The sequence below is a fragment of the Rhincodon typus genome, chromosome 22 (genome assembly GCF_021869965.1).
Source record: "Rhincodon typus isolate 14 chromosome 22, sRhiTyp1.1, whole genome shotgun sequence".
Taxonomy (NCBI): domain Eukaryota; kingdom Metazoa; phylum Chordata; class Chondrichthyes; order Orectolobiformes; family Rhincodontidae; genus Rhincodon; species Rhincodon typus.
Window position 1 is genome coordinate 12,438,168 of NC_063353.1, and position 25,127 is coordinate 12,463,294.

At 42.5% G+C, this 25,127-nt stretch overlaps 1 protein-coding gene across 1 annotated transcript in view; it reads left to right on the forward strand.

Moving 5' to 3' along the window:
- Positions 1-888: 888 nt before the first annotated feature.
- LOC109930159 (anoctamin-2-like) overlaps positions 889-25,127 on the forward strand; it is a 101,259-nt gene continuing 77,020 nt past the window's right edge. Inside the window, exons 1-6 of the mRNA XM_020529700.2 lie at positions 889-916; positions 2,592-2,654; positions 6,459-6,652; positions 7,712-8,038; positions 15,356-15,454; positions 24,596-24,744. Of these exons, the coding sequence (XP_020385289.1) occupies positions 889-916; positions 2,592-2,654; positions 6,459-6,652; positions 7,712-8,038; positions 15,356-15,454; positions 24,596-24,744 (860 nt within the window). The remainder of the gene's footprint in view (positions 917-2,591; positions 2,655-6,458; positions 6,653-7,711; positions 8,039-15,355; positions 15,455-24,595; positions 24,745-25,127) is intronic.

Below are 25,127 nucleotides of genomic sequence, written 5' to 3' on the forward strand. Positions count from 1 at the left end.
GCAATCCACATAGTGATGAAATCTTCTTGACATGTAGTGTGTAAATCAAACAGATATTTTTATTTTCCGATATATCCTTTATTTGTTCTTATAATGTATTCCTAATTCATTTTATATAAAGCTTCTTGATCTTTCTATGACACAAGTTAGAGTTATACCAAACTAACTCAATCCTTCTAGTAAAAGATAGAACCGGATGTGGGATTTAAAGTATATATTTATGTTATTTTTCCTTCTTCCTTCAAACCATAATCAGAACGGTAAGCCACCTCAAATATTTTTGGGCATAAAGTTGAAAGTAGGACTGAGATTGACAGAGTTTTATTCAGGAAAGGCAGCACAGATTTAGGGAGAAGAACCCTGAATGAAGTTAAGGTACAGAACAGACTTGATCCGAATTTTTACTCAGGAGCGGGCCATTCAACATGATGATTGATGTTTACTTCAACTGCATAAATTAAATTTCATTAGCTCCATATACAGTGATATCATTTTCCAACAAAAATCTATCCACTTCAATTGTGAAAGTCTTCATGGTATCCGGGTTGGTGGGATTTTTTGAAGAGAGGACTACTGATTTCCTTATGGTGAGAATGAGTTCTTTTTCGCTTTTATTCCTAAATGGCATGGCTCCAATTTAAGAGCGCTCATGTCCCCATGAAAACTGACATGGGGCTGCTATTACCTCCTTTAGCGTTGCCTTAATTTTGGGCGATGAATATAGAGGAAGGTTTGCCATTTATGTTTCTGTCTCTGGCACACCACCAGCTTGCAAAGCCTGTCGCAGATTAAGCCGGTGTGCAGACAACACAGACAGAGACAAATACACAGTGAGACAGATTAGTCCCCTGTCAGATCAACTCCACACACCCTGCCCCTTGTGCCAACATGGCAGATCACGGCCGGCCAGCACCAGGTAAGTGTCCTCTTTTCATTCAATGTCAAAGACACCAGCATGAAGGATGGTTAGTTTTTGGGGGGCGCGTTGAGATTGTGAGATCGGGAAACCTGGTAAAACATTTGGGATAACGAGCAACCTGAATAGTTGTTTGCAGAAATTGATAAACGCTTGGTCAAAACTAGTTAAGGGAGGCTAATAGAATGCATAAAAGACCTCTTAAATTTCTCAATGAAGTTCTGCCCCTTTAATACAGGTCAGACTTGTCAAATGAATGCATCTAAAGATCTACGAATATCTTACCTGGTTCGCTGCATTCGGGGGCTGCAGAATGGCAATAATCCATTCCTGATGCTTATTTTCTTTAGTATAACACCAATCACAAACTGACTCCTGTAAAATACTTGCAATTAATCGGTTGACTGCCCGGGATTATCACAAGGTGAACAGTATGCTGAGTTTACAGATGAAGCGTCCTACTTTTTAGTGGCGAGTTTGGAAACTTCACATTGAATTTTGTCTTTTTATTATCTCAGTGCATGAGTTGCATGGCTGGTATTCATACTGTGGGGCAGTGAGAGAGATAGGCAGTCTATATATGGATCTATATGATCCATCCATGTGCAGATGATATGGAACCCTAGCCATATATATATGTATAGAGAGAGAGAGAGAGAGACTCAGCTTGGGAGTAATTACTGTGTAAGGCTAGGATGAAGTGAGGGGACAGGACCTTCATAAAGTGTGAGAGCTGGTTCAGAGAATGAACTGCTATTTGCTTTAGATTGCATTACACTCGTCATATGGCCGAAAGTGCTAACTGAGTCACCAGGTTATGTGTAGAGATGTCTCAAAATAGGCACTTTTATTTTCTTACCTCTTCCTTTTTGGACATAAAAATGATTTTTAAAAATATTTTACATTGAAAGCAGAGAAAGTGAATGTGAGAATCTTCCTGAGGTGTGTTCAGATGAGATGTTGACACATTAGTGACACAATTGACTGTCCAAATCAGTGGTTGAATTGTAATATAAATGATGCTGCATTTCAGACATGGTTTGCTTGGTACCATTCTCACCTGGGAGGGTTTAAGCTGTGCTTTAGAGAGGTGAGCCAGTCAACCAGACCAGTCCTGTAGCATAGTTCACGGGGAGTGTTGCACTGTTAGAAGTACTGCTAACACAATGAGAAATTAGACCAACCACCTTGCGTGTACATAACTGATCCCATAGCATTATGTGAAGATGAACAGTTGTATTTTTGATCGATATTCATCCCTCAAGCAACAGCTAGAGCAGATTATCTATTCATTAACATCATTTCTGGCTGTGGGACCACACTGGGTTTCCTACATTAGGGATGTTAGGCTTTAGAAGGTATCACGGGTTGATTCAGAGTTTTGCTATAAAGAAGCAATTCATGGCACTGCGGTGGTGCCACATTGCCATCCCTGGTGCCATTGCTGAAATATAAACATGGATTGACTTATTGGAGATACACCTTTGGGCCTGTCCCCTGACATCAGTGGTGGAACATGAAGTCTGGAGTTTCACTTGGTACAAGTAGAAAGAAGGAACTTTTTAGGACTTTAAATAAACTGAACATGACAATTTGCAAATGCATCAGTAATAAGCATTTGCACCATTTAAAGAAAAGTCTATCAAACTGACAGATACTCTTCAAACTCTTTTAGTAAAGGACAAAAAGAGACTTCCATCTTTTCAAGGTGGACTGGACCCTGATCCAGGACACAGAGGCAAAGCAAACACTGACCCCACGTACCATCTCTTTCCCCCCATCCCCCATCTCCATTTAGAATGCTTGTTTCAATGTTTTACTTTGTGATTCACTTAGTTTACACTGAATGGTAGGTGCAATTATGTTATCCTTTTAGTTCCCATGTCTAGTCAAATTTATTGCAATATAATTCTCATCTGATTTACAAAGAGCTTATATCCCAAAGATGTTTAGATTTCTTATCTGGTTTCTTTTGCTGTTTTGAATTGCTTACAATAGACTTGATAATGAGGAACATTACACACTATTGTGCTTTCGTTAAATGCATGTGGTAAAGGACAAGACTATAAAAAGATCTTTTTAATCCTTCAGCAAGCAGATAGCCTTGTAATCCTTTCACATTGCCTGCTCCAAGACTGCAGCAGCAACATTATAGCAGAACGCTGGAAATTACTGTCTCTCCTCTCCAATGCCACTGTTTTCCAATGTAGCTTGTAACTGAGCTACATGGTGCAGGAATGACTCTGCCTTGATCCTCAATCTGTGCTGAGTTAGCTAATTTCAGTAGGAGTGCTAGAAGGGGCCATTCATCACCCTGGTTTTGGGAAAAGAATATTGAGCAGGTTTCACTCTCATGATACAAACAAAAACAGAAATTATTGGAGAAACTCAATAGGTCTGGCAGTGTCTGTCAGGAGAGAACAGAGTTAACTTTTCAAGTCCAGTGACCCTTCTTCAGAGCGAAATGGTAATTCTGCTTTTCTCCATGGATACTGCAACCTGCTGAGTGTCTTCAGCAATTTCTGTTTTTGTTTGTTTCAGCCTCTTTGTCTTGCTTTATTCTCTCTCTTCATCCTGTGTTATATACAGGCATCTAGGCATGCTTGAGAATGTAAAACATGACTAGGTTCATCTCTATTACCTTTACAGTTGGGTAATCTAATAGTTTCCTTCTGTTAGTCACATATACATTTAATGGTGTTCAGGAGGGAACCCTACAACAATGAAGCTACAACTCACCAATAAACTAACACCCTTGGATGGGGAAATATCAAGGTAGTGAAAACAACAAGGAAAGGAGAAGAGGAGGCAATGGCTTAGTGGTGTTATCGCTGGATTGTTAATCCAGAGACCCAGATAACGGTTTGGGAATCTGGGTTCAAATCCCGCCACAACAGATGGTGGAATTTGAATTAAATAAAAATATCTGGAATTAAGAGTCTAATGATGACCATGCACCCATTGTCAATTGTCAGGAAAAGCCCATCTGGTTCACTAATGTACTTTAAGGAAGGAAACTGCCATCCTTACCTGGTCTGGCCTACATGTGACTCCAGACCCACAGCAATGTGGTTGACTCTGAACTGCCCCCTGGGCAATTAGGGATGGGCAATAAATGCTGCCTAGTCAGTGATGCCCTCAGCCCATAAAAGAAGAAAAAAATGAAAAAGAATAGTTATGAGAAAATGTTTCTTAGGTTGTATATGTCCTATATTGAAGAATGACTGAGAAGCTTCAAATAATTAACTGCTCTTCATGTGGAAAATACTTTAATTAAACAACGCAGAGCCGTCATGCTGTGTATTAAAGTTGGAATGATTGGATTGATTTTCATTTGGGGCATTTGAAGCTGCCATAGTAAAGGGTCTGTATATCACATCGACTGTTGAAGATGACATGTGAAGAAATTTAGGGCACGGCAATGATACGGTAACATTTCTTCTGGGATAAAAAGAAGAAAAATTTACATTTATGTCATGCTTTTGTAACCAATAGAAGTGTCAAAGTACTTTACAGTTAATAAAATACTTTTGAAGTGCTGTCATTCTTATGGGCAGCAGGGCTGTTTGAAATATCAGGAAACACATCAGACCCTTCACCAGATGCCCCAGGCTTAGGTAAGTGTTCCACATGCTCAGGGTCATGAGCCCTGGCCAGTGACTGAACCAATGATTCTTTGGTGATGATGGGGGAAAAGCTAGAACCTTAAGAGACAGCTGCTTTACAGGTAGAGGATCCTTCAGGAAGAAGGATATTTCATTTAAGCACACGTGGAGGACAATGTTCTTTCCTCCTGTCACATTGACGATTGTTCTGTCAACGTAAAAATCAACAAACAACTGAGGAGGAGAGAGAATAATCAGATCACCACTACACAGCATTGTAACGTAGGAAATGTGGCAATGAATTATCCCACAGCAAACTCGTGCAAATAAGAATGTGATGATAGACCAGATAATCTGGGTATTTTTGTTATGATGATTGAGGAATAAATATTGGCCATATTGCACCTCTATGAAGTAGTGACAGGGAATCTGGCAGATGAGGCCTATGCCATTTAAAGGCAGCGTCTCTGATGGTGCCACCCTGGACAGACAGCCATAAGAGCATAAAGACATAAGGGCAGAAGTAGACCATTTAGCCCATCAAGTCTGCTTTGTCATTCAAGATCGTGGCTGATCTGATGATTCTCAATTTCACTTTCCTGTCTTTTCCCCATAACCCTTGATTCTCTTACTGATTTAAAATCTGACTACCTCAACCTTGGAGATACCTCACAACCCAGCTTTGACAGCTATCTGCAGTGAAGAATTAGATAGACTGACTTGCTGAGAGAAATTCCTGCTCGCATCTGTCTTAAATGGGCGACCCCATACTCTGAGATCATGCCCCCTTGTCCTAGATTGTCCCAGGATGTGAAGTATGGTTTCTGTGCTTATGTCTTGGTCTGGGGCTTGAACCTAGAACCTTGTAACTTGGAGGTGTGAGTGCTGACAGTTGGACCAATGTTGCTTAATACAGCAAGTACATGTACTTGCTCTAGTTCATGTAGTTTTATGGGATCTTTGATATCCATCTGTGATTGTAGAGAGGATATTTAGGTAGCACTCTACCTGAAAGATGGCTCTTCAGCCTTGAAACGTTACGTGTATACTGCACTAAAATGTGACTGAAACTCTTAAGCTCTGGCTCAGATGCAAAAGCATGATCACCTAGACAGAAGTACCTTTGTATGGGAGATAGTTATAAAAGAATTCCCCTGGCACAAGTTGTTAAAGAAGCAGAATTTCAAAGACTTTTAAAACACAGATTAGTTGATTGAAAAGATAATTATTAAGGACGTTGAATTGGTTGAGATGTTATGGTTCAACTTTGTAGTGGAGAATTCTTTATTCATTAACGGGATCAAGGTGTCACTGGCTAGGCAGCATTTATTGCCCATCCCTAATTGCCCAGAGGGCAGCTCAGAGTCAACCACATTGGCTGTGGGTCTGGAATCACATGTAGGCCAGACCAGGTAAGGATGGCAATTTCCTTCCCTAAAGAACATTAGTGAACCAGATGGGTTTTTCCAACAATTGACAATGGATTCATGGTCATCATTAGATTCTTAATTCCAGATATTTTATTGAAGTCAAATTCCACCATCTGCCATGATGGGATTTGAATGTGGGTCTCCAGAACTTTATCTGGGTCTCTGGATTAACAGTCCAAGATAATACCACTAGACCATTGCCTCCCCCATAATGCAGAAAGAAATACCTGTTCTCGAACATTTTCAGATTTTATGTAACCTATTTTGTATTCTTAATTGAAGAAATAACCTAATTTTAAAAATAGTTTCTTTCTAAACCTGTCCGATCTTACATTTGAGTAACTTAGTCCATACAAAATATTTGATCTGCTAAAGTATGTGAGGTGTAATAAAGTTGATAGACAGAAAATGTAAAAGCTTGTGCTCTATGTAATAGATTGTTTCTCCACAAAAATGTTGCAAGTGGAATTTTTTTTTAAAGAGTTATTTGTATTTTCTTACTGGCAGGTACACCTATAATCCTTTCACACCATGCATATCAAGAGCCCAGAGAAGCAACAACAAGGGCTAGAACAAAAGAGTTTGAGAAAAATCTTACAGTTCCACGATGTTCACCACGGGCAAATTTCAGCTTGGCCAGTGGTGCTTCAGCCAATGTGACCTCAGCATCACACAGTAAGGAGGAGCTAGAAAACCCACTGGTAAGTATTGCATGTGTGAAGCTGACTAAAACAATGGCTTGCTACCAGGCTTGTCATGGTGACCCTCACTAGAAGATTGCATCCCCTTGACTCAACAGTAAGTGGGGCTCAACACCCACATGGAGCACGTAAGCCAGAATAAAACTATCTTTAATGGTTGGCTCCTTGTATCCTTGGGTGCTTACTACTTTGCTCATTTTTTGCACCATGAGCACAGTGAACAAAAAAACGCATCAGTTACTTTGCAATGGTGCAACAAAGATAACTGGAAATAAGTGAAGAGTTATTGCCTTTTATTTGCCTTTGCCAAATAAAAGATCCTGAAACTTACTGTGCCAACAACCTTAAAGTTGGTTTTACAACCTGACTCATGGATCTTGTGATTCCTGTTGGTCATCCAGTGAGTATCTCAGCAAAGCATAGGCTTTAATAATTTCAGGTTAGGCAAGTCACAGCTCTGTCTCTACCTTTACATATTCCTTGTTTGGCTCTTTTTGAGTGTATTTGATATTCACTGTTACTAAGGACTAAATTGAACAATCAACATTTTTTGTGGAGAATAATATAAATAACATTTGAACTACATCTGTAGTCCAGTTTGATTGCAGAAATTAATTGGATGGCACAAAAACATACAAATGCCTTTCCAGTCTGATAAGTTATGTCCCCCATACTTAGTTTTACTATAAGCAATGTTAGTGAACAATTTGGGTTATGACGAATGGCTAACACATTACAAATCATTTTTCATCTTGCCAATGCCCCAATTTCATCCTCTTGTCTCGAAGAAAAGATGTTTATGGATTGTAACCATAAGATTGGATGTTTCTGATCTAAAACTTCCCCAGACTGTAGAATAGATGTTATGGTTGCTGAAACATAGTTTTGGAAAAGTTTTCCATGTGAAGTAAAGTGCAACATTAATAAGACCATAATCTGTCATGATGTTGGTTGGCTTAGATTTTGTAATATATTACACTGTAACAATTATAAAAATGGGAAGCGCTAGTTTAGACAACTCAACACCCTTTGTCCTTTCTCTTTTTTGTTTTTCCTTAGCTTATTAACAACTACTTTGAAGGCAATGAAGAGGGAGACACTAAGAAAGGCTTGTATTTCAGTGATGGGAAGAGGAAAATAGACTATGTTTTAGTTTATCAAAACAGAAAGCTTGCTTCTCAGTCCACCCCTCAGAGTTCTGAAGCCATTGTCCCAAATGGCACTGCAACAAACAAAGCCTACAAACAATTACGAGGTCCTCTGCAAGAAGTTGTGCTGGATGTTGGCAACCCTCACGAATCTGTGGAAGAGGAAAGGAGAGCCCGCAGAGAGGAGTTTGAGAAGAATCTCATGGAGAATGGACTTGAGATCGAGAAAGACAAGGAGGTGAGAAAGCAAACTGTCTTAAAATCTACAATTTATCACCTCTTAATTTTAGAAAATTGTGACAATGCTGCTCAGTATTCTGTGGTAATTTTGCAAAGAAAAATATTGGAACAAATTTTTAACACTTTTATGTTATGGTAGGGCTTCACCGAAACAAACACAGAAAGTACTGGAGAAACTCAGCCGGTCTGGCAGCATTTATAGAGAGAGAAACAGAGTTAATGTTTCAAGTCTGATATTTACGACCAAATGACTCTTCTTTAGAACCTTGGTTAGCTCTGTTTCTTTCTGTACAGATGCTGCCAGACCTGCTGAGTTTCTTCATCGCTTCTTGTGTTCTTTTCAGATTTCCAGGCTTCATTGAACAAGCTTTTAGTCACCTGCCCAAACGTCTTCTGCTTTGGCGTATGTCAGTTGTCTGATGATGCTTATATGAACAGCGTTTGGATGTTTCACTGAGTTAAAGAAACTGTATAAATGGAAATTGATGCTGCTTTTAATGCTTTTTAAAAATTCTTTCATGAGAAGCTTGCATCACTGGCTAGGCCTGCATTTGTGGCCAATCCCTTGTTGACTTTGTTGTGGGGAGCTGCCTTCTTGAACCACTGCAGTCCAATTTTTACAGATACACCCACAATGCCATTAAGGAGGGAATTCTAGGATTTTAACACAGCGTCAGTGAAGGAATGGCAATATATTTCCAAGTCAGGGTGGTGGTTCTTATATATTTTATCTTATATTACAATAGTAATGTAGGTAAATCATTCTATTCAAAGAAAGCTGCCTGCAATTACACATCCTTTGTGAGTGTTTCATTTCAAAGTGTAATTGCACTGATTTTCCATTTCCTCTCTTTGAATTTCCCTCACTAAGCACTAATTGCTAGCTGAGAAAGCAAAAAACTAAATTCTCGTCTCAACTATCACCACTAGAATGTCATTGGGGTGACTAAGATGTTGACAGTCTGACTGTCTCATTCTCCATTTCTTTTCCTTCGCCCAAGATTAGATTTTGATGTCCACTCAAAACCTTGTTGTGATAAGACAATTTAGACAAGCAGCAGATCACATGGGAATTCCTATACAAGGGTGGCACAGTGGCTCAGTGGTTAGCACTGTTGCCTCACAGTGCCAGGGACCCAGGTTTGATTCCAACCTCAGGCAGCTGTCTGTGTGGAGTTTGCACATTCTCCCTGTGTGTCTATGTGGGTTTCTGCCAGGTGCTCCGGTTTTCTTCTACAGTCCAAAGATGTGCAAGTTAGATGGATTGGCCATACTAAATTGCCCATAGTGTTCAGGGAAGTGTAGGTTAGGTGCATTAGCCACAAGAAATGCAAGACTACATGGATAAGGTAGGGGGATCAGTCTAGTGGGATGCTGTTCGGAAGGTCAGTGTGAACTTGCTGGGCTGAACGGCCTGTCCCTATGCTTTGGGGATTTTATGATTCTATGACATGTATCCCATTATTCCGAAGTTGAGTGTTTGTTAGGCCCCTTGTTGAGATATTTGTATCATTGATAGCCACAGGCGAGGTGCTAGAAGACTGGAGGACGGCCGCTATTTAAGAAAGGTGGTGAGGAAAAGCCAGGGAGCTATAGACCGATGAGCCTGATATCGGCGGTGGGCAAGTTGTTGGAGGGAATCCTGAGGGACAGGATTTACATGTATTTGGAAAGACAAGGACTGATTAGGAATAGTCAAAATTGCTTTGTACTTGGGGGATCATGTGTCACTAACTTGATTGAATTTTTTGAAGAAGTAACAAACGATTGATGAGGGCAGAGCGGTAGATATGATCTATATGGACTTTGGTAAGGTGTTTGACAAGGTTCCTCATTGTAGACTGGTTGGCAAGTTTAGGTCACATGGAATTGAGGGAGAACCAACTATTTGGATTTAGAACTGACTTGAGGTGGAAGACAGAGGGAGGTGGTAGAGGGTTGCTTTTCAGACTGGACCCCTCTTACCAGCAGTATCCCATAAGGATCTGTGCTGGGTCCACTGCTTTTTGTCATTTATATAAATTATTTTGATGTGAACAAAGGAGGTATGGATGGCAAGTTTGCAGATGACACTAAGTGGGGAGGTGTAGTGGACAGTGAAGAAGGTTACCTCAGAGGAGTACAATGGAATCTTGATCAGATGGGCCAATGGGCTGAGGAGCGATAGATGGAGTTTAATTTAGATCAATGTGAGGTGCTGCATTTTGGGAAGGCAAATCAGGGCAGGAGTTATACACTTAATGGTAAGATCCTGGGGAGTGTTGCTGAACAAAGAGACCTTGAGGTGCAGGTTCATAATTCCCTGAAAATAGAGTTGCTGGTAGTTAGGGGTTAGTGAAGAAGGTGTTTGGTATACTTGCCTTTATCGGTCAGGACATTGAATATAGGAATTGGGAGGTCTTGTTGTGGCTGTACAGGACATTGGTTAGGCCACTATTGGAATACTGCATGCAATATTGGTCTCCCTGCTGTAGGAAGAAGGTTATGAAAACTTGAAAGGGTTCAGTAAAGATCTACAAGCATGTTGCCAGGGTGGAAGATTTGAGCAATAGGGAGAGGCTGAATAGGCTGGGGCTATTTTCCTTGGAGCATTGGAGACTGAGGGGATGACCTTATAGAGGTTTATAAAATCATGAGGGGCATGGATGAGGTAAACAGACAAAGGTCTTTTCCCCGGGAAGGAGTGGTTGGGGCATTGGTGTTTGTTTTTTTCCCGATGGCAAGTCTCGAGGTGTTTGACGCCTTCCTGAATGCTGGTCCTCCACTTTGGATGGTGTTGGGCCAGAGATTCCCAGATTTCTGTGGAAATGCTACACTCCACCAGTGAGGCCTTGAGGGTATCACTGATGCACTTCCTCTGTCCACCTGGGGCCTGCCTGCCGTTTCAAAGCTGGAAGTAGAGCACCTGCTTGGGGAGTCTCGTGTCGACCATGTGGACAAGGTGCCCAGCCCATCAAGGTGCTCAGTGCCTCAATGCTGAGAATGTTGGCCTGGTCGAGGACGCTGATGTTGGTGCATCTTTTTCCCAGCGGATTCGCAGGATCTTGTGCAGGCAGTGTTGGTGTACCGCTCCAGTGCCTGGGAGGTGTCTGCTGTAGACAGTCCACGTGTCAGAGCTATATAGGAGGGCGAGAACACTATGATTTTTGGTTGGATCTGATGTTGTTGTTCACAAACACCCTTTTCCTCAGGCAGCTGAAGGCTGAGCTAGCACATTGGAGGCAATGTTGGATGTCTTTATTAGTAGCTGCTTTGGCCGACAGGACACTTCCGAGGTATTGGAAGTGGTCAACGTTCTCTAAGGCCTCCCCGTGCACCTTGATGATGGGGGCTTTGCTCCACAATGCCAGGCCAGGTTGATAAAGGACCCACATCTTGCAGTTGTTCAGAGTGAGACCCATGCTCTCATATGTCTCTGTAAAGATGCTGATGGTGGCCTGGGGCACATCCTTCGAGACTGCAAATATGCAAGCATCATCTGGGTACTGCAGCTCGATGACACTGGTTGGGGTGATGTTGGTTTTGGCTTGAAGGTAGGGGAGGTTGAATAATTTCCCACAGGGCCTGTAAATTAGCTCCGTTCCAGCTGGGAGCTTGTTGGTGGTGAGGTGAAGCATTACACTGAGGTAAATTGAGAACAGTGTTGGGGCAAAGAATGGTATCACCTTGCTAACATCCTTAAGACCACTGAGTCAGGCACAACAAAGCCCAACGGAAGAGTAGGCTCCAGAGAGTTCTTCATGATTCATTCACAAAATAACTACGAAGGCACATTCATGAAGCCAGCTCACTCCATAAAGACTACTGGAGGCCTGAATCCAAAGTTATTTTGTGAGCATAGTTCATGATTCCATTTTTGGCAGGGATGGTAATTCAATTCTTTTGACAATTAAAGAGCAGAAATTATGATTTGGGTGTGAAATAACGTGGAACAACAATGGCCATGACCTCAGCATGTTGAAGTTAAGTACTGCTAAAGCATTTTGAAAGAACTCCACAAAGGCCGGTACCCCGTCTCCAAGTCACCTTTCATTTACACGTGCATAGTTCTTGACAGTGATCCAGCTCCCTCAGAGCCAGCTCTCAGAGGGAACAGAACCTCTGACTCTCCTGTTTATATCTGTCAGCCAGGGCTCCCTGATTGGAGCAGACTAACAGCCTCAATAAGGGAACTCATATTTTATGAGGTCCACCTCGTTACAGTCATTTAGTTCGTTCCCCTCTAAGTCCGGGGACATAATCCTATTCTTTATCTTGTAGCCTGTCCTGGGATGTTTTCACACCGGGTCCGGTTCCTCTGATATGCACAGAGTGCCCTGGATAGTAGCTCGCCTCTTGTGCCCGGAGTGTCTTGGAAGAAATTCATTCTCTTCTTCAGGCAGTAAAGGCATTGAGTCTGCGACATCCACTGTATTCATCTCGGACTCTGAGGTTTCTTTGACGCTAGACAGAGGGGGAGAACCCATGGGTTCTGAAAGCTTTTCTGGTGGTGCTGAGGGGCAGGATATGTTTTGCTGTTGCCCCATTTGTGGGTTTGCAACTTTCCGCGTGCTTGTTCAGGACCGCCTCATCGACCTGAACTCAGGACATGGCCTCGCATTGATCACGCCTCTTACCCATGCAGGGGCTATTTCTGTAGTTTCAGCACCAAACTTTGGCTCCTGATGTAGAGGAGTCTTGTGTCTAGCATTGGTGTTCCAGCTGATGTTTCACACTTTCTCCACCACCCCCCCCACCCGCCTCAGACCCCAATTGCGGGAAATTCGAATTTAATCAATTGTGGAGGTTTAGCCCCATTAGCAACTCAGCTGGAGCACTGCCTGTACTTGCATGAGGGGCGGTCCTATAATCAAATGGGAACCATGAGTGAAGCTGTAGGTCGATTCCTCAAGCCTGCCTTTGGACTACTCTTTCCAGCAGACCGTTGGATGATAGATGGTATGGAGCTGTGCTTATATGCCAAATGCCTTTCGACTTTAGGAAATACTGAAATTCCCAGTGAGTAGATAATAGTCGGTTGTCTGTGACCAACACTTCTGGCAGTCCATATATCGCAAAAAGATGCTCGCAGCTTTTCTATCATCATCTCTGCGTTTGACAAATGAACTTGATGCAAGCCCAACCACATTGAGTGGGCATCCTCAATGACTAAGAACATTGAGCCCCTGAAAGGACCTGCATAGTTGACGGCCCTTTTGTTTTCCCCATCACCACCAGCTGTTTTAGTTTTGCCAGGACAAGATCGTTTTGCCTTCACAATCTGATATTGTCAGCAGTGACCAGAAGGGTGTCCAGAAAGTTTAAAACCAGAACAGATTCTTCCAGTGGCAGCACCACTGGTGTTGTATCCACCAGTGGGAGGCAGATCAAGGTATCTGCATTTGCTGCTTGACCTCCCAGATGGTGTTCCAGCTTGTAATTGTACTCTCTTAGAATGAGAGCCCACTGCTGAATTTGACTTGAAGCTATGGGTGGCAAGGCCTTGTCTTCTTTGAGTAACCCTGGCAGGGATTTGTAGTCTGTCACTATGACAAATTTACCTCCCTAAAAGTATTGGTGGAACCTTCTTACACAAAAGATGACTGCCAAACCTTCCTTCAGCCAAAGTTGGGGAAACATACACTATTGGAAACATACCAGCAGCAGCTACAATGGCTTGCTGGCCTGGATCCTGAGAAAATGTTATCTGTTTGGCTCGGGCTTGGTTTTGTTTTGGGGTTTTGCTGTGGGCTGACTAGAGTCCCTCTGCTAATGATATGTCCTGAGTGAGGCTATGCAATTGCCTTCACTCAAGTGGTGTTCCCCAAGTTCTGTCGGCCTGGCGAGGGCGCCCACTTCCATTAGAATACCCTGTAACTCATATGCTCCACTTGCTGCATTTTCCAATGGTAAAGCCTGTTGTGCCTGTCTGAAGCCCAGTTAGGCTTCAGCTAGTAGCCCTTTTGCATGGTTACATCTTTAATCCCACATACCAAACAGTCTCTCAGCATCTCATTGAGGGCTAAACCAAAATCACATGCCTCTGCCAGTCATCTTAACCATGTCAAAAATCCCAACATGGATTCCCCTGGTTCTTGAGCTGCCAAGTAAAACTGAAAGCATCTCAGTATTAGAGGAGGCTTGGGGTCGTAGAATTCCCTAATTAAATCCATCAACTTTGAAAGCTTTTAATATCTGATGTCTCAGGAAATGTTAGGCTCCTAACAGCTGAAAAGTCTACAGGCCCACAAACTGTCAGGAGAATTACCCATTGCTTTTCATCTGCCCCAAAGTTATTTGCCTAGAAAATACTGGGCCCAGTCATCGATGACAGGATTGAACAAGTCAAGCTTCCCAATAAAAGCATGATGCCAGAAATGCTTACCCGCAACTTAAAGACAAATGCAGCTTAGTTTCTCTTTCTACCCCTGAAATAACTCCACAAAGGCCAGTTTCCATCACCAAGTTACCCTTTATTTACATTTGCATAGTACTAGATACAGGTCCAGCTCCCTCAGAGCCAATTCTAAGAGTGAACAGAACTTCTGATACTCCTGTTTATACCTGTCAGCCAGGGCTCCCTGATTGGACCAGGTTAACAGCCCCAGTCAGGAAACTCAGATTCTATGAGGTCTACCTGGCTAACCTCATTCCAATCACTGCATATTTCACATCTGAAGAATAAACAAAATGGCTGATTAATGATGAGGAATATTCTGCCATATGGTTGAGACTGCCATGAGTGACATTTGTGAACCATGAAATTTTCACACTCGTCTTCCTCTGACCTGTGCACACATAATTTTAGTTAGCAGCTGTCATCACCATATGACGTTAAATCTCTGTACAACGTATAGAAAGTCATGCGTATGTCACACACTTCCAGTAACTGTCTCATTTGCTTTCTAGTAACATTATCCCATCACACTTTCTAAAGAGTGTAATCTCAGACACACCTTAGATAACATATTGGGGATAATAATTTATCATGAATTTTGAAGTTGAGTGCTGCTAAATATGTTATTCATAGACTATTAATCCAGTTAACGTGCTGGGGTCTAATGATGACTATGACACTGTTGTTAATTGTTGGAAAAACTCATGAGGTTTACTCATGTCCTTTAGGGGAGAAAACTGCTGTCCCTACTTTGGCCTACATGTATCTCCAGACCCACAGCAATGTGGTTGACTCTTAATTGCCCTCTGGGAAATTATAGGTGGACAATAAATGCTGGTCAAGTTCTTATGTTTGTAACATTTAAAAGTATTAACTGGTTAAGGGCAAACAATTATATTTCCCTAATTTAGTTCATAAAATTTGTCTTTTTTTTCACAGGCGAAAACCCAAGGCATTGGTTATGTCAGGATACATGCTCCTTGGCATGTTCTCAGTCGAGAGGCAGAATTTCTAAAAATAAAAGTTCAGACCAAAAAGGTATGTTTTCATCTGCTGATGGCTTTAATGTCCGCTGGTAGGGTATGGATAGGATTGAGAGAGAACTGAATCTCCTGTCCCCTTCTGTTACTGTCCACAGCAGGATGTTTTCTGAAAAGAAACTGGGTTTTGTAAGTGTTGTTTCTTCTCCAATAATCTAATGCTGCCTCATTCACAGGCACTCAGACGCACACACAGACACAATGGCACTATCCCCCATCTCTTCCTCCGCTTCATAGATGACTGTATCGGCGCCGCCTCGTGCTCCCAGGTTCATCAACTTTACAGTTGAAACAGTTCATCAAATTTTCTAACGCCTTCCATCCCAACCTCAAGTTCACCTGGACCATCTTTGATACCTCTCTCTCCTTCCTGGACCTCTCTGTCTCCATCTCTGGTAACCACCTGGAAACTGATATCTATTTCAACCCCACCGACTCCCACAGCTACCTGGAATACCCCTCCTCTCACCCACCCTCCTGCAAGAATGTGATCCCCTGTTCCCAATTCCTCCGCCTCCGCCGCATCTGCTCCGAAGATGAGGCATTCCACTCCCGAACATCCCAGATGTCCTCTTATTTCAAGGACTGCAACTTCCCCACTTCAGTGGTCGAAAACGCCCTTGACCGCATCTCTTGCATTTCCCGCACCTCTGCCCTCACACCCCCACCCTGCAATAAAAACAAAGACAGAATTCCCTTGTATCACCCTATTAACCTCCTGATTCAAAGCATCATTCTCTGCCACTTCCGCCACTTGCAATCTGACCCCACTACGAAGGATATATTTCCCTCCCCACCCTTATCTGCCTTCCGGAGGGACCACTCTCGCCGTGACTCCCTCATCTGCTCCATACTCCCCACTAGCCCCACCAACCCCCGCACCTTTCTCTGCAACTGCAGGAGGTGCTACACCTGCCTCTACACCTCACCTCCATCCCAGGGCCCAAAAAAACCTTCCACATCAGACAGATGTTCACCTGCACATCTGCTAATGTGGTCCATTGTATCCGCTGTTCCTGACGTGGCCACCTCTACATCGGGGAGACCAAGCAGAGGCTCAGAGACCACTTTGTGGGGCACCTACGCTCGGTTTGCAACAAACGACAACACGTCCCAATCGCGAATCACTTCAACTCCCCCTCCCACTCCCTGGATGACATGTCCATCCTGGGCCTCCTGCAGTGTCACAATGATGCCACCCAGAAACTGAAGGAGCAGCACCTCATATTCCGCCTTGGAAGCCTACAACCCAATGGTCTCAATGTGGACTTTACTAGCTTCAAAATCTCCCCACCCAAGACCAACCTTATCCTCGCCTCTTTGACCTGTCCGTCTTCTCTCCCACCCTCCCACCTCACTGACCAATCCCCACCACTACCTACCTGCTATCGCCATCTCACTTACCTTCCCCAGCCCAACCCCGCCCCTCTCTTTATTTCAGAGCCCCCTTCCCCTCCCCCATTTCTGAAGAAGGGTCTCAACCCGAAACGTCAGCTTTCCTGCTCCTCTGATGCTGCCTGGCCTGCTGTGTTCCTCCAGCTCCACTCTGTGTTATCACACACAGACTTACTTCCTCTCTCTTGAGAAAAAGTACAGTTAAAGTAGATAGTGCAGTTTTACAAGTTGCAGACAAAGAAATAGATTGCAATCATGTATCGCAATACTAGCAGGTCAACTTTGTGAGACAACAAGGTGCAGAGCTGGATGAACACAGCAGGCCAAGCAGCATCATAGGAGCAGAAAGGCTGACGTTTCGGCCTAGACCCTTCATCAGAACTTTGTATCCTGGTGGAACAAGCTTGGTGACCTTATGATGTTGCAGTTTGAAGGCATAAATGTTATTTATTTTGCTGCTGCTCCTATTCCTTCCTATGTGCTCATAGACAGACTAGCTTCTCCCTGGTTGGTAATAAGATTTTATATTTGTCCACCCAGAATTAGTTACATTTCAAAGCCATTGCTACACAATGGGTGTTGAATAGTTGTCATTCAACATGATTTAAACGGGATTCTGTGCACCTCTGTTTGTTAAGTTTCTAGTTCAGAGACAGTAGTTTAGGGATCCATAGATTTTGAGTTTTGACCATGTCCTCAAAACAATAGAAGGTGTGAATTCCACACATGTTTTTGTTTTGGCATGTTGCTTCAAGAGAAAAATTCCCCCATGGCTATTCAATGAGGAACTTTCCAGAGACCTGAAATACTTCTGACACTGTACAAAACTTGTGAGACTCACTGGACTCTCGGTAGCTGTCTTTCCACCCTTTTATCGTCCACTTGAATGGGAAAGACAGATCTAGAAAAAAAATCTACACTGATTACATTCCACATTGAAAGTGATGAATGGGGCATGTCTTTACTGGCACACCATGTCATGTAAAAAGATTTAGAATTAGCATCTTCTTTTTAGCTTCACAGTGGGATAGCTCATAATCCTAGAGAGCTAAATTATTTACGCCGTTCATACAATGGATTGATATATTGATACAGTTATATAAAGTGCTATAATTGTGGTATTGTTATGAATTGATTAGAGTACTGTAGTATTGGCATATTATGATATTGTTATCTTATAATATTGTAACATTGGATATTGAGCTGGTGTTATTGTGATATTCTTACATGTGATATTGTATTGTTGGGATATTGTGCTATTCAATAGTGTGACACCATTTGCAACATTTAAATGTGGGCATTGTCTTAATAGATAATGTAACATTGTATTGGGGTATTGTGTTATCATTGTTTTGTCAGACTGTTTGGGAATTATGAAACGAAAGTTTTGTGATGTTAGCACATGTAATACTGGGGTTTTGTAATACTGGCATTTTGGGTATCTTTGTAACTCTGATACATTAATAAGTGCAAATGACACGACATGAAATTGGCTGTCTCCTGTGAACATATTATTAACATACAATGTGGTTGCTGTTTGTAATTTGGGATTACAATATCTCTTTCATAAGACTAGAAACTTGAATCAAAGAAAATATGTGTGCTAAAGACAGCTGAGATTGTAGATCTACACTCAATTAAAGCATTAGGTTGTTTATGATGGCCAGCAGAGATGACCAAAAACATTGTGGATGCGGATTTCTCAGTTTGCTAGAATGTCAGCATAAAGAATCATCTCAATCTATGAGACATTCATCAGATTTTTGGGGTGAATTCTTAGAGACCTCCCTTAAGTTAATATCCTTAGTGGTTTTAAGGAGAGTGCAAAACTGTTAATGACATAAAATAAAAACTTGTAAAATAATAACTTGCAAAAATAATAATCTGTTATATTATTGAATTATTCATAAATGTCTAAAACTGTTGTTTGTGAGTAAATAATCTGGAGTGCTGAGTAACAATGTATTGGTCCACCAGCGACATAGAGAATAGCAAGAAATACACTGAATGAGGGTCCAGCAAATTTGAGTGTGATTATTTCTAATGACTGAGAACCAGAAGCCATAACTTGATGACAGTAGGTACATGTGGGCAGAGAAGCTACATTATATAAATTTCAATGCTGAATTATATCGAAAATCAAACCAAATTAGTGCCAAGTGGAGAGAATTGTGTAAAATTAAAATGAGCACAGCAACATGGGAACACCACCACTTTCAAATCTCCCTCCAAGCCACTCACCATCCTGACTTGGAAATATATTGTCGTTCCTTGCTGGGTCAAAATCCTGGAATTCCCTCCCTAATGGCATTGTGGGTCAACCCACAACAGGAGGACTAGAGTGGTTCAAGAAGGCAGCTCACCACCACCTTCTCAAGGGCAGCTAGGGATGGGCAATAAATGCTGGCCAGCCAGCGATGCCCACATCCCACCAATTGAATTAAAAAAATAAAAACATGTCACCAACCAGTGATGAATTGAGAAGCTAATGATATGGTAGAGGCTTTATATTTGGTGAAATTTTTCAAATCGCCATAAAACTACAAAGAATCCTTTAGGAATATTAGTGGGACACTTGGATTCCAGGGAACCCTTGGTTGGCTTAAAGAAACGTACTTATTCTGATCCCTATAACTGAACATAAATTTTCAAACATACCTAATAATGTAAAGACATAAAAGCAGTAATAAACAAGTGCTTTCCAGTTCGGGTGAAATATTTCAGTTAGAGTTGCGATTCGAGTCCTGAGCTGGCGATTTATTCATTATTGGATCATGCAGGTAGACCTTTAAACAGCTTGAGGCAATTTGTGTAATAAAGATGTAGGTCAGCTCTCATGAGCGATTATCTCTAGGCTGAATCAGAAATCCTTTCCCAGACTCGACCGGGAAATTACCTGCTGTGTTGCATATCACTTGCAAGTTTCAGCACAACATTTGTTGAATGATTAAGCTCAAGTTGACCTCAAAATTTTAAACCCCTCAAAATACTTCTTGAAAATTTTGCCACCTAAAAGAATTGTTATAATTGAATTTGATTCTTTAAGTGAAAGCGATAGCCGGTGTAAAGTAGGGCACTGCAGCTGCCAGCCATTGAAAAGTTCATCGTATACAGTGATAGCTATTGAAGGACATAAGAAGATTTCCTTCCATTAATACGAAAGAATATGGGAGACAAATTAAGTACCATCTCCATCACCAAAGAAGCAGTAGACAAACTAACGGGGATAAAAGCAGTTAAGTCCCCTGGCCCTATTGGCTTGCATCCTAGAATCCTAAAAGAAATAGTTACAGAAACAGTGAATGAATTGGTTGTAAACTTCCAAAAATTCCATCTTTATTCAAAAAGTGAGGAGGTAAAAAGCAGGTTAATTAGCCTAATATTTATTGTTGGAGAAATATTGGAGTCAATTATTGAGGAAGTAATAGCAGAACATTTGGAAAATCATAATCTAATCAAGCAGAGGCTTCATGAAAGTTTTTTTTTCGAGCAAGTCTCAACCAGAGTTGATAGAGGGGAACCAGTAGATGTGATGCATTTGGATTTCCAGAAGGCATTCAACGAGGTAGCTCAGAAAAGGTTAAGTCATAAGATAAGAGCCCATGGTGTTGGAGGTAATATATTGTCATGGCTAGAGAATTGGTACATGGCAGGAAACAGTGAGCGAGGTTAAAGGGTTCTTTTCAGGTAGGTGACCCTTGCTCAGTGAGGTATTACAGGGATCAATGCTGGGTACAGTTAAAATATATATTATTGACTGATTGATTGATTGATTTATTGTCACGCGTACCAGAATACGTTGTAAACCTTTGTTTACGAGAAGTACAGACAGACTGTGATAAGCAAGGATGTACAGATCAAAGATTGTAAAAAACTTGGACAGATGCATACAAATGACATTGTACAGGGCGTATGCTAGGCGATATCAACATTAGCAAGATCAGCATTATTTGAGGCTAGAAAGTCCATTCATTAGTCTAATAAGGGCAGGGAAAAAGCTGTTTCTGAACCTGCTTGTGCGTGTGTTCAGGCTAGTGTATCTTCTGAATGACAGAGGGGGTAGTAGGAGATCATTACCGGGGTGCGATGGGTCTTTGATGATGTTGGCCACCTTTCCGCAGTAGTGAGCCATGTAAATGGAGTCCATGGCTGGAAGGTTGGCTTCCGTGATGGTCTGGGCTGTGCACACCACCTTCGGTAGTTTCTTCCAGTCCTGGGCAGAGCATTTGCCGTGCCAGGCTGTAATGCATCCAGATAGTACGCTTTCAATGGTGCATCTGTAGAAGTTGGTGAGGGACCTTATGGACATGCCAAATTTCCTGAGCTGCCTGAGGAAGAAGAGGCGTTGTTGTGTCTTCTTGACTGCCCCATCTACGTGGGAAGTCTAAGACAGGTTGTCAGTTATTGTCCGAGGAACTGGACTCTCTCCACCCTCTCAACCTTGGTTACCTTGATGGGGGCGTGTTCTCCTCCTTTCTTTCTGAAGTCAAAGATCCGTTCTTTAGTTCTGCTGACAGTCGGAGAGAGGTTGTTTTCATTGCAACATGTCACCAAGCCCTCTATCTCCCTTCTGTACTTTGACTTGTCATTTTTAGGTGTCCATCCTACTACGGTGGTGTCATCAGTGAACTTGTAGATGGTGCTCATTCAGAATTTGGCAACGCAATCATGGATATACAGAGAGTACAGTCGGGGGCTGAGAATGCATCCTCAGTGGGGTGGGGGCTCCAGTGTTGAGTGTTATTGTGGAGGGGGTGCAGTTACCTATCCTCACTGATTGTGATGTGTGGGTCAGAAAACTGAGGATCAAGTTGAAGAGGGCGGAGCCGAGACCAATGTCTTGGAGTTTGAGATCAGTCTGGAGGGGATAATGGTGTTGAAGGTGGAGCAGTTGTCAATGAGCAGGAGTCTGACATAGGTGTCCTTTTTGTCCAGATGTTCCAGGGATGACTGCAGGGCTAGGGATATGGCATCCTTTGTGGACCTGTTACATTGGTAGGTAAGTTGTAGGGGATCGAGGCAGGCTGGGATACTGGAGTTGACGTGGGTCATAACCAGTCTCTCGAAGCACTTCATGATTATTGAGGTCAGAGCCATTGGACGGTTGTCATTAAGGCACATCGCATGTGTTTTCTTGGGTGCGGGGATGATGGTGGACTTCTTGAAGCGGGTGGGGACTTCAGCTTGTCGTAAGGAGAGGTTGAAGATATCGGTGAGCACCATCGCCGGTCGGTCCACACAGGAGCTGAGTGCTTGGACAGGGACTCCATCCGGGTCCATTACTTTCCTTGGGTTGTCCCCCAGGGAGACGGATCTGATGGCTGCAGTGGTGACAGTGGGAACCAGTGTGTCAGAGGCTACCGGGTCAGGTGTCACTGCACCGCTGGCTTTCTGCTCAAACCGAACATAGAAAGCATTGAGCGCATCAGGGTGGAATGTGTCTTTGTCCTCTATCTTACACTGTTTCATTTTGTATCCCATAATGTTGTTTAGACCTTGACACAGGTGATGGGAGTCTGTTTGGCAGATTTGGGTCTCTAACTTGGTCCGGTACTGCCTCTTGGCCTCCCTGATGACTTTGCAGAGGTCATATCTGGATTTCAGAGGAAGAAAATGAGTGTATTGTAGCCAAATATGCAGACAGCACTAAATTAGGTGGAAAGACAGGTTGTGGAAGTGATACAAACTGTTTACAGAGAGATGTTGATAGGTTAAGTAGGCAAAAAGTCAACAAATGGAGTATACTGTGGGAAAATCTGAAGTTGTTCATTTTGGAAGGGAGAACAAAAGAACAGAATATTGTTTATATGGAGAAGAACTGCAGAAAGCTGCATCACTAAAGGATATGGGGGTAACTGCACATGGAACACAGCAAGCTAGCACACGGGTGCAGCAGGCTAATCAGGAAGGCTGATGGAATTTGGCCCTCATTTCAAGGCCCTTATTTTGGAGTATAAGAATTAGGAAGTCTTACTGAAACTGTACAAGGTGCTATTGAGACCACATCTAGAATACAATGAGCAGTTTTGGTTCCCCTTATTTACGGAAAGAGGAGGTAGTTCACCATGATAATCCATGGTAAGGAGGGTTTTCTAAAAAATTCATTCACAGGATGAGGGTGTTACTGGCTGAGCCAGCATTTATTGTCCATCCCTAATTGCCCAGAGGGCAGTTAACAGTCAACCATGTTGCTGTCAGTTAGAAGTTACATGTAGGCGAGACCATGTAAGGATGGTAGTTTTCTTCCCTACACAACAATAGTGAACCAAATGGGTTTTTCCCAACAATTGATTCATGACAATCATTTGACTCTTAACTCCAGATTTTTATTGAATTCAAATTCCACCATCTGCCATGGCAGGATTTGAACCTGGGCCCTAAGAACATTATCTGGGTCTCTAAATTAACAGTTCAGTCATAATACCACTAGGCCATCACCTCTCCATGTCTTATGAGCAAAGTTTAAACTGACTGGAGTTCAGAAGAATGAGAGGTGATCTCATTGAAACATGTAGGATTCTTATGGAGCTTGACAGGGTAAATGCTGAGAGGATGTTTCCCCTCATGGGAGAGTCTAGGGCCAGAGGACAAAATCTCAGATTAAAGGGGCCTCAATTTAAGACTGAGATGAGGAGGAATTTCTTCTATCAGAGGGTTGTGAGTCTTTGGAACTCCTTGCCACAGAGAGGATGAGGATAAGGAGAACTGAATTACAGACTGCCAGTTGATGTTAGCTGTTTACCATCAGGCAGGCGATGGACATGTGTGGTTCAGACAGTGGATACTACATGATGTTTGACGCCGCCCCCCCCTCCCGCCCCCCCGCCAAGGTCAAGCAGGTGGGATTTAAAGCAGAGCGTGACCATTTCTCAGCATAGAATTCCAACAGCGTGAAAGCAGGCCATTCAGCCCATTGAGTCCACAGTGACCCTCTGAAGAGCATCCCACTCAGATCCACCCCCATACCATAGCCCATCCCTGTATCCCTGCGTTTTCCCATGACTAATCCACCTAGCCTGTACATCCCTGGACACTATGGGCAATTTAGCATGGCCAATCCACCTAACCTGCACCTCTTTGGACTGTGGGAGGAAACCGGAGCACCTGGAGGAAACCCACGCAGACACGGGGAGAATGTGCAAACTCCACTCAGACAGTCACCTAAGGCTGAAATTGGACCCGCGTCCCAGCGCTGTGAGGCAAAAATGCTAACCACTGAGCCACCATGCCATCCCAGCAGGTGGGGAACAGTTCAAACTGACCTTCTGAAGTTGACAATCCCAACTGATCCAGGGTCACAGCTGGGTGATAGTGATAAAGTGGCGATGGGCTACTAGATAAATCCTTTGGACCAGGGCTTAAAGCTCAGATAGTATTGAGCTCCAATTGTTTGTGAGGTTAAAAGGTTGGATTAATCATATATTACGGTCGTCTTTTGAGGTCATTGAGAAATGTCTGGAATATTGGCCAGAAAATTTGCCTCTGCAGCAGCAGCTGTTTAGGTGCAATGGGTGCTGTTAAAAAGCATATTTTAATATGAAAAAGGCATTTAAACCTCAAAGCAGTTAAAGTTTGAAAATTGTGTCCATGACGTGCATATTTACAGTGCAGGCTTTAGGTTGCAGGTCCAAGAAAATGCAGACTGAAAAAAAACACTTCATGCCCTGGGGATAGTGATAACAATTGTAGGCAGTCCTGTGTGGCTGAGATTAATTTAAGCATTCATACTTTTATTTTTTCTCAGGCTTTTGAAATCCAACAGGAGGATGGAATCGCAGCAAAAATGAACTCCATCTGGCAAAAGTTCACAAAGCCTTTGCAACCCAGAAATGAACAGTCGACCCAGAAAAGCAAGCACCTGTCATATCCCTTCACCAGAGACAAGATGTATTTGTAAGCAATGCACGCACACAAAAAAACATTCGTTGGGAAAAGTTTGATAAAGTTTATTATTACTCACTTTTAGATGTTCTGACAGATTGAACATTCAAGAGATGCAATGGAATGATCCTTGCAATGAATGTGGAACTTAGCACCAAAGTTATTTGTTTTAACTTGTGGTTTTTTAAAATAATTTTTGCTTCATTCTAGACCTTGTCATTAATTGTCCCTGGCTATTAACGTTGTATTTGTACAAAACAGTTCAGCTTCATAGGTCAAATGGCATTAATATAGTGTGTGTAAGATAGAATGGAGTGTAATAGATTCTCACCCTGACTTAGAAATATTTCACCCTTCCTTAAACGTCGCTTGGAACTCAGTCCCTAGTGACTTTG